At 40.2% G+C, this 14,193-nt stretch overlaps 1 protein-coding gene across 1 annotated transcript in view; it reads left to right on the top strand.

Annotated features, from left to right (window-relative positions):
- Window positions 1–14,193, top strand: part of DPH6 (diphthamine biosynthesis 6) — an 87,163-nt gene that overhangs the window by 63,888 nt on the left and 9,082 nt on the right. The window contains exon 5 of the mRNA XM_039247268.1: window positions 12,994–13,088. Coding sequence (XP_039103199.1) covers window positions 12,994–13,088 — 95 coding nt within the window. The remainder of the gene's footprint in view (window positions 1–12,993; window positions 13,089–14,193) is intronic.

Below are 14,193 nucleotides of genomic sequence, written 5' to 3'. Positions count from 1 at the left end.
AGCATGTGTGTTAATCTTACCTAATAGCCAGCTGATCTAAATCTTTTTCTACATAACATTCCCCAAATGGTTGAAAGTGGAGCAGGGGGGAAGTCACATCACTGATTCAGTGGCTAATGAGATAAAGAAAACATTGAGTATCATGTGTGAATTTTATTTACTGTTTCAGATTTCTAAAACTAGGGGATAAAAATCCTGTTTCTAAGGGTAGAGAAAAAGAATTCAGTAACTTTCTCTGCCCTTTTAGTTGGTAATTCTGATTAGGGGTGGCTTTGTTTCTGGTTCAAATGAGACCTATCAGTTCATGTCTTTTCGGTCCTTTTCTGGGAGCATGCATGGGTATCTGGACCATAGGGTGGGCACCCATTGGGTCACTAAGTACTAGGTGCTATACATTAGGAAGGAACTAGTCCAAGGAATTTAGAAACCATAGTCTCATGAGAAAAAGTCACACAAGAAAAATTTTAAATTCAAGAGGTACATAGTGATGCAGTGCAGAAATCTATTACAAGGGAGAAATATATGATAGGATAGTCCCACAGACAGTAAAAGGGCAATTCCTTTTAGGTTGAAGAGAAGAAAAGTAGTTGTTGGGGTTTATCACGTTATATTTCATTTTATAAGATTTAGTGTTTTTTTCCTTCAGCCAGTCATGATCCTTTTTGAATTTTTATTTTTTTAAATCTTTATATCCATGCAAACAATCAGAAGAAAAGGATGAAGCATTTGATTATCAGCCTACAGAGTTTGCTTTTTACTGATTACATAATATAGTCAACCATCAAAAAGTGTTAAGCAGATAAGGGTCATGGTGATATTTTTTTTTTCCAGTTTTATTTTATTTTTTTATTTTACAAATAGTTTATTGTCAAATTAGTTTCTTTTTTTTATTTTTTTTTAATTTTTTTTATGTTTTATTTATTTCTAGGAGAGAGAGAGACAGCGTGAGCAGGGGAGGGTCAGTGAGAGAGGGAGTCACAGACTGAAACAGGCTCCAGGCTCTGAGCTGGCAGTCAGCACAGAGCCCGACGCGGGGCTCGAACCCACAACCGCGAGATCATGACCTAAGCGAAAGTCAGACGCTTAACCGACTAAGCCTCCCAGGCGCCCCAAATTAGTTTCCACATAACACCCAGTGCTCATCCCCACAAGTGCCCTCCTCCATGCCCATCCCCCCTCCCCCCCACATCTATCTGTCCTCAGTTTTTGTCAGCATTCAAGAGTCTCTCATGGTTTGCCTCTCTCCCTTTCCCCCACCATTTCCCCCCTTCTTCTCCCCCTTGTTCCTCAGTTAAGTTCCTCCTAACCCTCGTATACGTGCAAACATATGGTATTTGTCCTTCTCTGCCTGACTTATTTTGCTCAGCATAACACCCTCAAGGTCCATCCATGTTGCTACACATGGCCAGATTTCATTGTTTCGCATTGTCATGTAGTATTCCATGGTATAGATAAACCACATCTTCTTGATCCATTTGTCCATTGATGGACACTTAGGCTCTTTTCATGTTTTAGCTATTGTTGAGAGTGCTGCTGTGAACATTGGGGTACATGTGCTCCTGTGCCTCAGCATTTCTGTATCCCTCGGGTAAATTCCTAGCAGTGCTATTGCTGGGTCCTAGGGGAGGTCTGTTGTTAGTTTCCTGAGGAACCTCCACACTGTTTTCCAGAGGGGCTGTACCAGTTTACATTCCCACCAACAGTGTAGGAGGGTGCCCGTTTCTCCACATCCTCGCCAGCATCTAGAGTTCTCTGATTTGCTCATTTTAGCCACTCTGACTGGCGTGAGGTGGTATCTCAGTGTGGTTTTGATTTGTATTTCCCTGATGAGGAGGGATGCTGAGCATCGTTTCATGTGTCTGTTGGCCATCTGGATGTCCTCTTTGGAGAAGTGTCTGTTCATGTCTTCTGCCCATTTCTTCACTGGGTTGTTTGTTTTTCGGGCGTGTAGTTTGGTGAGTTCCTTATAGATTCTGGATATTAACCCTTTATCTGATATGTCATTTGCAACTATCTTTTCCCATTCCGTTGGTTGCCTATTAATTTTCTGGGTTGTTTCCTTGGCTGTGCAGAAGCTTTTAATCTTGATGAGGTCCCAACAGTTTATTTTTGCTCTTGATTCCCTTGCTTTTGGGGATGTGTCAAGTAAGAAGTTGCTGCGGTGGAGGTCAAGGAGGTTGTTTCCTGCTTTCTCCTCTAGGGTGTTGATAGTTTCCTGTCTCACGTTCAGGTCCTTTATCCATTTTGAGTTGATTTTTGTGCATGGTGTGAGAAAATGATCTAGTTTCATTCTTCTGCATGTTGCTGTCCAGTTCTCCCAACACCATCTGTTAAAAAGGCTGTCTTTTTTCCATTGGATATTCTTTCCTGCTTTGTCAAAGATCAGTTGGCTGTATACTTTTGGGTCCACTTCTGAGTTCTCAATTCTGTTCCATTGGTCTATGTGTCTGTTTTTGTGCCAATACCATACTGTCTTGAGGATGACAGCTTTGTAGTAGAGGCTGAAGTCTGGGATGGTGATACCTCCCGTTTTGGTTTTATTTTTCAGTATTACTTTGGCTATTCGGGGTCTTTTGTGGTTCCATACAAATTTTTGGATAGTTTGTTCTAGTTTTGAGAAGTATGCTGGTGCAATTTTGATTGGAATTGCATTGAATGTGTAGAGTGCTTTAGGTAGTAATGACATCTTAACTATATTTATTCTTCCTATCCATGAGCATGGAATGTTTTTCCATTTCTTTGTGTCTTCTTCAATTTCCTTCATAAGTTTTCTATAGTTTTCATCATACAGATCTCTTGTATCCTTGGTTAGGTTTATTCCGAGGTATTTTATGGTTTTTTGTGCAATTGTGAATGGGATCAGTTTCTTGATTTCTCTTTCTGTTGCTTCATTATTGGTGTATAAAAATGCAACCGATTTCTGTACGTTGATTTTGTACCCTGCAACTTGGCTGAATTCTTGGATCAGTTCTAGTAGGCTTCTGGTGGAGTCTGTCGGGTTTTCTATGTAGAGTATCATGTCATCTGCGAAGAGTGAAAGTTTGACTTCCTCTTTGCCAATTCTGATGCCTTTGATTTCCTTTTGTTGTCTGATGGCTGATGCTAGGACTTCCAGCACTATGTTAAACAACAGTGGTGAGAGTGGACATCCCTGTCGTGTTCCTGATCTCAGGGGGAAAGCTCTCAGTTTTTCCCCGTTGAGGATGATGTTAGCTGAAGGCTTCTCATAGATGGCTTTGATGATGTTTAAGTAGGTTCCTTCTATCCCAACTTTCTCGAGAGTCTTTATTAAGAAGGGATGCTGTATTTTGTCAAATGCTTTTTCTGCATCTATTGACAGGATCATATGGTTTTTATCTTTTCTTTTATTGATATGATGGATCACATTGATTGATTTGCGAATGTTGAACCAGCCCTGTAACCCAGGAATGAATCCCACTTGATCTTGGTGGATGATTCTTTTGATATGCTGCTGGATTCGATTTGCAAGGATCTTGTTGAGAATTTTTGCATCCGTATTCATCAAGGATATTGGCCTATAGTTCTCTTTTTTTGTTGGATCTCTGTCTGGCTTGGGAATCAGAGTGATGCTGGCTTCATAAAATGAGTCCGGGAGTTTTCCTTCGACTTCTATTTTTTGGAATAGCTTGAGAAGAATTGGGATTAATTCTGTTTTAAATGTCTGGTAGAATTCCCCAGGGAAACCATCAGGTCCAGGGCTCTTATTTGTTGGGAGATTTTTGATCACTGATTCGATTTCTTCACTCGTTATGGGTCTGTTCAGGTTTTCTATTTCTTCCCGTGTGAATTTTGGTAGTGAGTGTGTGTTTAGGAATTTGTCCATTTCTTCTAAGTTGTCCAATTTGTTGGCATATAATTTTTCATAGTATTCCCTGATAATTGCTTGTATTTCTGAGGGGTTGGTTGTAATAAGTCCATTTTCATTCATAATTTTGTCTATTTGGGTGCTCTCTCTTTTCTTTTTGATAAGCCTGGCTAGAGGTTTGTCAATTTTGTTTACTTTTTCAAAAAACCAACTCTTGGTTTCATTGATCTGTTCAATTGTTTCTTTGGTCTCTATGTTGTTTATTTCTGCTCTAATTTTTACTATTTCTCTTCTTCTACTGGGTTTAGGGCGTTCTTGTTGCTCTGCCTCTAGCTCCTTTAGGTGAGCTGTTAGATTTTGGACTTGTGCTTTTTCTAATCTCTTGAAATAGGCCTGGAGAGCAATGTACTTTCCTCTTAGGACTGCCTTGGCCGCATCCCATAGATTTTGAATTGTTGTGTTTTCATTTTCATTTGTTTCCATATATTTTTTAATTTCCTCTCTAATTGCCTGATTGGCCCATTCATTCTTTAGAAGGGTGTTCTTTAACCTCCATGTTTTTGGCGGTTTTCCAGACTTCTTCCTGTAATTGATTTCAAGTTTCAAAGCATTGTGATCTGACAGTGTGCATGGTATGATCTCTATTCTTTTATATTTATTGAGGGCTGCTTTATGTCCCAGTATGTGATCTATCTTGGAGAATGTGCCATGCGCACTTGAGAAGAAAGTAAATTCCCTGGCCTCAGGATGTAAAGTTCTAAATATATCCGTCAGATCCATCTGGTCCAATGTGTCTTTCAAGTCCATTATTTCTTTAGTGATTTTCTGTCTGGTTGACCTATCCATTGCTGTAAGCGGAGTATTAAAGTCCCCTGCTATTAGCACATTCTTATCTATAAGCTTGTTTCTGTTTGTGATTAATTGTTTTAGATATTTAGGTGCTCCCATATTCGGTGCGTAGACATTTATGATTGTTAGTTCTTCCTGATGGATGGACCCTGTAATTATTATGTAGTGCCCTTCTTCATCTCTTGTGATTGTCTTTAATTTAAAGTCCAGTTTGTCTGATATAAGTATCGCTACTCCGGCTTTCTTTTGATTTCCTGTAGCATGATATATATTTCTCCATCCCCTTACTTTTAATCTGAAGGTATCTTCCCGTCTAAAATGAGTTTCTTGTAGACAGCATATTGATGGATTTTGTTTTTTAATCCATTCTGCTACCCTATGTCTTTTGATTGGAGCATTCAGCCCATTTACATTCAGTGTTATTATTGAAATATGTGGGTTTAGAGTCTTTGTATCTTTTGTAGGGTTCATGTTTGTGGTGGTGTCTCTGGTATCTTTGTTCCTTGCAACCTTTCCTTCAGAGCATCCCCCTCAGGATTTCTTGTAGGGCTGGCTTCGTGGTGACAAATTCTTTCAATTTCTGTTTATTTGGAAAGGTTTTTATCTCTCCTTCTATTTTGAATGACAGGCTTGCTGGATAGAGGATTCTTGGCTGCATATTTTTACTGTTCATCACATTGAAGATTTCCTGCCATTCCTTTCTAGCCTGCCAAGTTTCAGTAGATAGGTCTGTCACCACTCTGATAGGTTTCCCTTTGTATGTTAGGGCCCTTTTCTCCCTAGCTGCTTTCAAAATTCTCTCTTTGTCCTTGTATTTGGCCATTTTCACTATGATATGTCGTGCAGAAGATCGATTCAGGTTACGTCTGAGGGGAGTCCTCTGAGCCTCTTGTACTTCCACATTTACTTCCTTCCCCAGGTCGGGGAAGTTCTCTGCTATAATTTGTTCCAGGACTCCTTCAGCACCTTTCCCTCTCTCTTCCTCTTCTGGGATTCCTATGATACGGATATTGTTGCGTTTGACCGTATCGCTGAGCTCTCGAATTCTTCTTTCCTGTTCCTGGATCAGTTTGTCTCTTTTTTTGTCAGCTTCTTGTTTTTCTATAATGGTGTCTTCTAAATCACTTATTCTCCTTTCTGCCTCTTCAATCCGTGCATTGGAGGCCTCTAATTTATTATGTATCTCATTTATCGCATTTTTTAATTCTTCATGCCTATTTTTATTTTCCATTCTGTCTGTAGCCATAGTTTCTTTGATGTCCCCTATGTTTTTTTTTCAAGTCCAGCTATTAATTTTACCACTATTATTCTAAAATCTTGTTCAGTGATGCTGCTGATACCTGTTTTGAGCAGTTCATTAGCTGTCATTTCTTCTTGGAGTTTCTTTGGAGGAGAGCTCTTTCGTTTCGTCATTTTAGTTAGCTTTCCTGCTCTTGTTGGTTTTAAAGACCTGTTATGCTCTCTGTATCTATGAGCGCTGCTATATCCAAGAAGAGTCTTTGACTGTCCAAGGCCTATCCTTTCAGAGAGTGTTTTTTGAATGGTATCTCTTGGTCTTCCTTGTTGGGACCTTGGTTATTTTATTTTCGTATTCATAGTGATATTTGGGACATTCCACCTTGTGTACTCTGGCTTGTTTCTTGAGGTAGCCCTGGAAAAGAAAACAGACAGACAAACACACAAGGAGCAGGAGCACACAAATGCACAGGCTAATTCAACTAACATGCAAACTGAAAGGGAATATGAAAAGTTAGGAGAAAAGACGGAGGAGGGAGGGCGAATAATAGGGAATATAAAATACATAAAAGGATCAAAAAGGAGAAAGGAAAAGGAAAAAAGAAGAAAACCGATGGACAAAGAATGGTTTAAAGCATATAACCGTATTTCCCAGCTACAGTTAAATAGCCGTGTGTATGCAGTGCTGGTTGAAGAGCATAGAGAGAGAAGACAGGGTGGGGATGAGGCAAAATTGGAAATAAATAAACAGAAGGGATAAGAAGCTTTTTTCAAAGAGTTAAAGGGTAGAATATGGTTGGATAGGTGAGAGAAGGGTGCTGGAATTATCCAGAGAAACTATATAGTCTAATTACTCCTGAGAGAAAGAGATGAAAATGTCAGTAGATGTAGAATTTACATTTACAGAATGGACTCGTTGTGATTGTTTAAGCAAGCCGGCGACCAGAGTTAATCAGGTCAGTGTTCTGGGGAAAAAAGGGAGAAAAGAGAAAGAAGAAGAAGAAAAGTAAAGAAAAAAACGGGAGGAGGGCAGCTCTCAGGCAGGGATGGGCGTGGCGTGATCCAGTGCCTCGGGCGGGAGCTCTGCCTCGGCGGCTGTGGGGAGGAGAGTGACGGTGCTCCAGTCCCTTCTTGAACCAAGCGCTACACCTCGCTTTTTTGTGCGTGTAAACTCCCCGTACCGGGGGCGCAGCGGAAGTTGGTTGCACTCTTCAACCCAGGCCAGTTCCAATCTCCAGATCCCAGTCTGCGCGCCCCGCTGAAGTTGCCTTAGACACAGCTTCCCAGGCAACCCTCTCGGGGCAATTCCAGGCCCCCTGCCGAGCTCTGGGGGCGGAGTCAGAATAGCTGCTTCCTTCTCTGGGTTGGGCTGGGAGCATGCGTGGGAGCTTGCCTGCCGGGTGCGCAGAGCCCGCTGGAGTGAGGAAAACCAGGTCCCTCTATGGCTCGTCACTGGAAACATAAACTCACAGGCAGATTTCCCAGTTTTTAGCTCTTTGCCTTCCCTCTGGAGCCCCAGCCAGCCAGGAGCGCGGACGCCTGGTGTCCGCACGGCTCTTTCAGGGGTCTAAGCTGCCTGGGAGGACAATGGCGGCCGGCGCGCCTCCACTCTGAAGTCCAGCCGCCCGGAGCCAGCACAAAGCAGCAGTCTGTGTGCTCAGCGCACAGTTGGCGCGGGGGGACCTGGCGTGCACGTTTTGGCAAGTACGGTCTTTCTATGCCCCAAGTGGAGGTTTTTCCCCCCCAAGCGGAGGTTTTTCTGTTTCGGACTCTCTCTTTTTCCCCTCTCACTCCCCGTAGAGGGTAGAGGGGGATCACCTCCCACCCTGGAGTCTCCGATCCCGGCCTGATTTTATCTTCCCCAGTTCGCACTCAGGTTAGAAGGCTCTCTCAGTGGATTCTTTGTCCTTTTTTCTCCCAATCTCTCAGGTTTCGTAAGATTTCCAATGGCTTCAGATCTTTTCCGTGTGATGTATGAGCACGAGTGCGAGTACGGAGCTCCTTACTTCTCCGCCACCTTGCCCCCTCTCCATGGTGATATATTTTTAAGGAAAGTTAGTATGGTGACAATATGTAGAGTAGATTGGGAGGTGTGGAAACTAAGCTAGAAGACAAGAGATGACTATAATAGTTCAAGTGACAAGGAATCATGAAGGTTGTTAGACTGGAAGACCGTGTTCACTTTGTCTTATTCATGGCCATTCCCCTAGCATATAGAATAGGATCTGGCACTTTGTAAGTACTAAATGAATCTTCACTGATTAAGTAAATGAATGAATGTAAAATTTTAAAATATAGGCTTTCTGGCAAAAGGAAAGAAAGGAATTAAGTTCTTCAATATTTCAAGTTTTCAGTGTGATTGAACCATTACACAGATAGAGAATTGAGCAAGAAAAGAAGGTTTTGAGAAAAAATCAAGACCATTGCTTTAGTCATGTTAAATTTAAAACAAGACACCCAAGTAAATCACTCAATGAGAATTTTAAGGGTAGCTTGGGTGGCTCAGTCAGTTAAGCATTCAAAGTTGGCTGAGGTCATGATCTCACGGTTCTTGAGTTTGAGCCCCACATTGGGCTCTCTGCTGTCCGCACTTAGCCCACCTCAGATCCTCTGTCTCCCTCTCACTCTGCCCACCCCTTCCCCTCCCGCTCACTCTCTCTCTCTCTTTCTGTCTCCCCATTTGAAAAATAAATAAACATTAAAAAAAAAAAAGAAATTTGAGATGAGACTGATATATGGGAGAGAGATCAGTGGCTAGGGTTTTGGTTTAGTGCCATTTGCATAGAAGTAATAGATATAGTAGTGGTCATGATCCCCAAAGAAGAGAGTGTATAGATAAAAGAGCAAAAGGCCCAAGGGAAGAGCAAATTAACCTAATAGAGAAAAAGTAAGGTATATTGAGTGCTTCCAATGCACTTAAGAGCTTTTGTGTGCATCATTTATCTGTTTTAACAGTCATAACACACTTATAACGTATTACCTAGGAAAATGGAAATTCAAAGAAGGTAAGCAATTCATCCTAGGTTCTCTACCTAATAAGTGTTGGAGCCAGTATATGAACCTAGATCTGTCTCTCCCTGGTTTCCATCTCTGGTGAAACTATTCTCTGGTCATGAGTTTTGTCTATCTTCTCCACTAGATTCTTTAACATATTTACAGTAGTTCTGTTATAGTCCTTGCCTACTGAGTCCAGTATGTGGTTAATATTGGGTCTGGTTTTGTTTTTTTCTCTTTGTTTTTGTACTGATTATAAGTCAGTTTTCATTTTTCGACATCTCAATTTTTTTTTACATATTTTATCGCAGATACCGAATAAAAACGAGGAGTAGAGACTAAAGCAAATAATATCCCCCCCAAACCACACCCCTCTCCTCTGTCTAACATCTAATCTGGGATGTTTATTCTGTTTAATCTCCAGTTGAGTTGGATCTGTTCTGAGCTGCATTTTGCTTCAGTTTACTACTTCTTTCACGTGCTTCAAGAGTAGGATCAGGGCTCTTCATTTATCAGGGCTTGTGGTCTATGCTCCCAGTGAGCCTAGATTTCTGTCTCCCTCTCTCTTTCTGTCTCTCTCCCTCCCTCCTCTTCCCTCCACTCCCCTGCCCCTTCTGTTCTCCCTCCTTCCTATCCTCCTCCATTCTGTCCTCTCCCCCTGCTTTACTGTCCTGGAACCAGTGTTTTGTGCCTTTTCACAGGCTTATTGCTCTGAGCCTCTCCTTGCCTTCTTCCTGGCCTTCTGAACCTTGGAAAAAATCTTAGTTTCCCTGCTCATCCCCAACCTCTGGCACAGTGAGAACTCAATAGAAAAGACTCGATGAGCAGTTGTTCCCAAAGGGATCTCTGTCTCCTCTTCTGCCCTGGCCTCAGCCTTCTGCATGTAGCCTGTCTGTGCAGTTGGTTAAAGCCTTTGGGAAAGACTTGACAGGCTATACTGGCTCCCTGGGCCATTGCAGAAGTCCACAGATGGCCATGTCTTTGACTGTTTTCTATGCACGCTGATCAAAGTCTCTCTGTGGAAGTATGCTGTTGGCCCATTAGGAAAGCGGCCACGCATCTTCACTCACCTAGGAAAGGCTCACCCCAATCTGGAATTTAGTTCATCTAGACTTCTTTGATTCCTTAGCTATCTGTATATAAAACAAAAAACCATGATTTTGTGACCTGTCTGGTATATTTTTGCTGTTATGGTGAAAATAACTCTCTTTTCCACATTTTACATACTAACTGAAACTGTTAAATATCATTTAATCCTTAATGAATATCAGGCCTTAGTGAAGAAATATGAAAAATATTTATTTTTTTATTTTTCAATATAGATTGCTACTTTATGTGCTTAAAGTACAGAAAGAATCATGATAATTTAGTGAGAAACTACACTTTAAAAAATTTGTTACCTATTTAGCATTTCCAGTGACTGTAAGATTGATAGAGAAACTTATGAAAGAGAATTGCCAGACTGTATTTGGAATGATTAAGTGCTAGGGCAATTTTGAGTTGAAACCAGACATGTTAGAGACGTGTTGCAACTTCATTAGGTTGCAACTTTCTGTGAACAGTGAACAGAATTAGTAACACAGACTTAACAGGTTTTAGAAGAGTAAAGTGAATATTGTGTACCACAAACAAGTCTCTGGAATGGACACATCTGGCTCCACTTCCCTAAACTGACCTGTAACGGGCATACATCATGCTTTGGTGCTGCAAGGATATCGATTTTTAATAGAATGTGATGTCTTAGCAGAAGATTCATTACAGAGAGTGGCTGACTAGCATAGGCTTCCCTTCTTAAGAAAGACATTCTCTCAGAACATCAAAGGGCCTGGGAGCTGGCTAACAGTAAGCCAGTAATGTTGGATTTTTCTCTGAGGACTCATGTCTATTAGAGCTTGAAGCTAGTGGAGTTTAGAATGGCTGCAAAAGACATAGTAAGCATTCATATTCAAGACTACTTCTTGGCTCATCAGCTGTAAAGACCACTGAGCTCTTTATTCAGACTTCTTGACTTAGAATCTGTGTTCATGCTGATGAATCAGTAATAGAAAGGGGGAAGAGACTGTGTATATTTATTCATAAAAGCATCATCACTGTTTCATTATCTTGCGGTGTTGAAATATAAGGTATAGGTCTCTTGATAAGCTTCAAGAGACCAGGGATATTGTCTTCTTTACTTTTGGATCTTCCTTACCTAGCATGACCTGCTTAATAATCATTTTTCAATATACTAGTTGAAGAAGGGATTACATGAATATTATGGAAATATTGTGTGTGAAATGAAAACGTCACTGGATACATCCAAATTTTAGATTTCCTGTGCTAGCAGTCTTTCTGTAATGATAGTTCGTTGGTTTCACATAGCAGCTTACATTATTATTGCTAGAGACTAATAGAACTACTTCAGCAGGATAACAGCAATGCCAACTTTAATTTAAAACTCCAGCTGTTCTTTGGTGGTATAGAAAGTATGTAAACCTTAAATAAAGCATTTTCCAATTAAAGGAACTTAATAATTGATAATATATACTCCCACATAAAAACGCTGACCATGAAAGTGAGATTAGAAGGTTCACTTGGTGGAAAGGTGCTGGAATGAGAAGACCATTGAAAGGGAGATTAGCAAAAAAACAGAACAGGCCCTAGCTGGTAGAACGAGGAGACGTTGCTGAAACCCATATCCCTTACTGTTTCTACATTTTTATTGCAAAGAAGGTATTAATATAATTTGATTTAATATGGTAAAGTAAGCTGTTCCTGTTATCTGCTCCCAAAAGGACCAATGGCCATAATTCTGCCTTGCTGATACTCTACCTCATGATTCAGCATGGTGAAAATTCCAGCTTTGCTCTTGTAAACTCATATAGCAAATGCCACCCAGTTTTCTTTCCCTCACTTTCCTTACTGTTTGGCTTTACAGTGTCTTCCACATTACTGCTAATCCTTGGAGAGGACAGTAGAATTCTCACAAATTCATGCTTTAAATCCCTAAGGGCACATAGTCAAGACTTGAAGTGTAATGGATTCAGAATTATAGCACAACTACAAAATAAGCAAAGAAAAAAATATGTAACTATTCAGCTAAAACTGAAGACTTAGGCCATAGTCCCAGCACTGGCAGTAATAGTGAACATCAATGGAGTCACTCTTCCTTTGGGCAGTGAGGATTCTGGGCTAGGAGAAGCTATAACCAGGGAAAGCCCTGAAATTCAAAACAAGGGAGATGGAATCATAGCCATAAAGCATCTACACAGGAGTAGGAAGATTCTCTGACACAGCCAGTGAGAGTTTCCCAGCACCAACTCCAGCCATACACCAGCCCAATGGGAGATTAATTTACTGTTAGTATCAGGATTATTTAAATAATGCAGCTTATATTTAATGCAAATCACAGGTTGTTTATGTCCTTACTTGCTTGTTTGATTTTCAGTTTCAGACTTAATTAGACAACATGATAAGCCATCCCAACGTTTCTTGGAGTTAGACCTGCCTGAGGCTCGTCTACAGCTTTGGAACATCACTAGATCTTGGTACCCTTGGAACTTCGCTAATAATAACCTCAAGCATAATAACCATGCCTGTGACTCCTTTCTGTTCACAGGCCAAAGGAAAGGCTTTAGATTGCTTTCTCTGTGTCTCTGAGATATAGCCTAAACATGACCTGTTTTTTCCCCATTCACACGTAGGTCAGAGGGTAGGAGGGAAGCAGTTTGGCTGTATTATTCTCAATTACTCCCTAACGACTTAGTACCTTTCCTCCTTAACCTCCTTTGAATCTAAAGCTAGTGTCATTCCTGACATTATAGTAATCTCTAAATTTTCTCATTATACATAAAATGTTGGTCCTTTATCTCTTTTTGTAAGGATTTGTGGATTACTAAAATTCCTATGCTTTATGATAACATTTTTCAAATGGCTTTAAACACATGTTCTAAGTGGAAGTATAAAGTTATTTTCCTGTAGCTTGTGATGTATTTTGGAATTAAAGTTTCTGGCATGGATCTTTTTAGGGGAAAATGATATTAGTTAAAAGACCATTTTTGCTGTCTAATTTTAAGCTTCCTGTTTTGTTGTTGTTTTCCTTTTTTTAGCTTTCTAAGAAGTATGGAGTCCATGTTTGTGGAGAAGGTGGAGAGTATGAAACGTTCACTTTGGATTGCCCTCTATTTAAGAAGAAAATAATTGTGTAAGATATCATTTCAGCATTTTCTTCCCTTAAATTTAAGTGATGGAAGCAACATAACATTAAGCTCGAGGCAACTTTTGTTGGGAGAAATAGAACATGTCCTCCAAGTTCACAAACACTCAATTTGTTTAATACCAGTGAAGTCGTCTGAATACCTAAATCAATACCTGACAAGACGAGGCCTTCATCGAAGGCTATAAACTTTTTAGACATTGCACTTTGGTTTACTTGCTGATTATGCCCTGCAGTAAAACTGGTACCTACACACTGACACTTTTATCCTTCCATGAAGTGTGAATTGCCTGTATTATTTATCTTTCATTACAGCTACATTTGATAAACTGCCACATCAGTAGCCTGTGGGTTCCATTAACTCCATCCTCTTTTTCCTTCTTCTTGGCTTTAGCAACTTGGAATCATAATGCTAAACATTTCTCTTTTATTATCTGGGGTTATTTTTACATATAAACTTTGGTTTTAAATGAATTCGGTTTACGGCGAGCACTGTGATTTCTTTGCCATAGATTGTTAAAATTAGTTGCGTGAAAACAAGAACTTTCTTTTTTTTTTTCAGTTTGTTACATCGTTTTCCAGACTCTAAATTATATCGCTCTTCTCTTATGCTAAAGAACATTTTATCTGCTTTTCCTAAGCTCTCATTCTTGGAAAAGGTTGGCATAATTATGCTTGATTTCAGAAGCCTCATCTGATGAACGATTAGATTCTCATATTGATGAACAGCTTCAACATGTTCACCACTAAGGGGTGGGTTTTTTGGTACATATTAGTGATGAGCGGAGTATTGAGCTAGGAAAATTAAGACAACTCTAAGTGAATTGTCTAAACAAATACATCTATCTAGTGAAACATGGCCTGGACACTTTCATTATCATGTATGTAATAATCATCCACTCTTACTTCTTTCCTGTTCTTCTAACTTATTTTCCTTTAATAACCATCAACAATAATTTATTTGGAAAATATTTATCAAGTACCTATTATGTCTAAAGCAACCTACTGGGCATCACTGTTGTGCAAAGATTGCGGGGCACCTGGATGTCTCAGCAGGTTAAGTGTCTAACTCTTGACTTTAGCTCAGGTCATG

Source organism: Hyaena hyaena, unplaced genomic scaffold (genome assembly GCF_003009895.1).
Source record: "Hyaena hyaena isolate Hyena2069 unplaced genomic scaffold, ASM300989v1 scaffold_292, whole genome shotgun sequence".
Lineage (NCBI taxonomy): Eukaryota > Metazoa > Chordata > Mammalia > Carnivora > Hyaenidae > Hyaena > Hyaena hyaena.
Note: the sequence above shows the minus strand (reverse complement) of the source record. Positions and strands in the feature narration are given on the sequence as shown.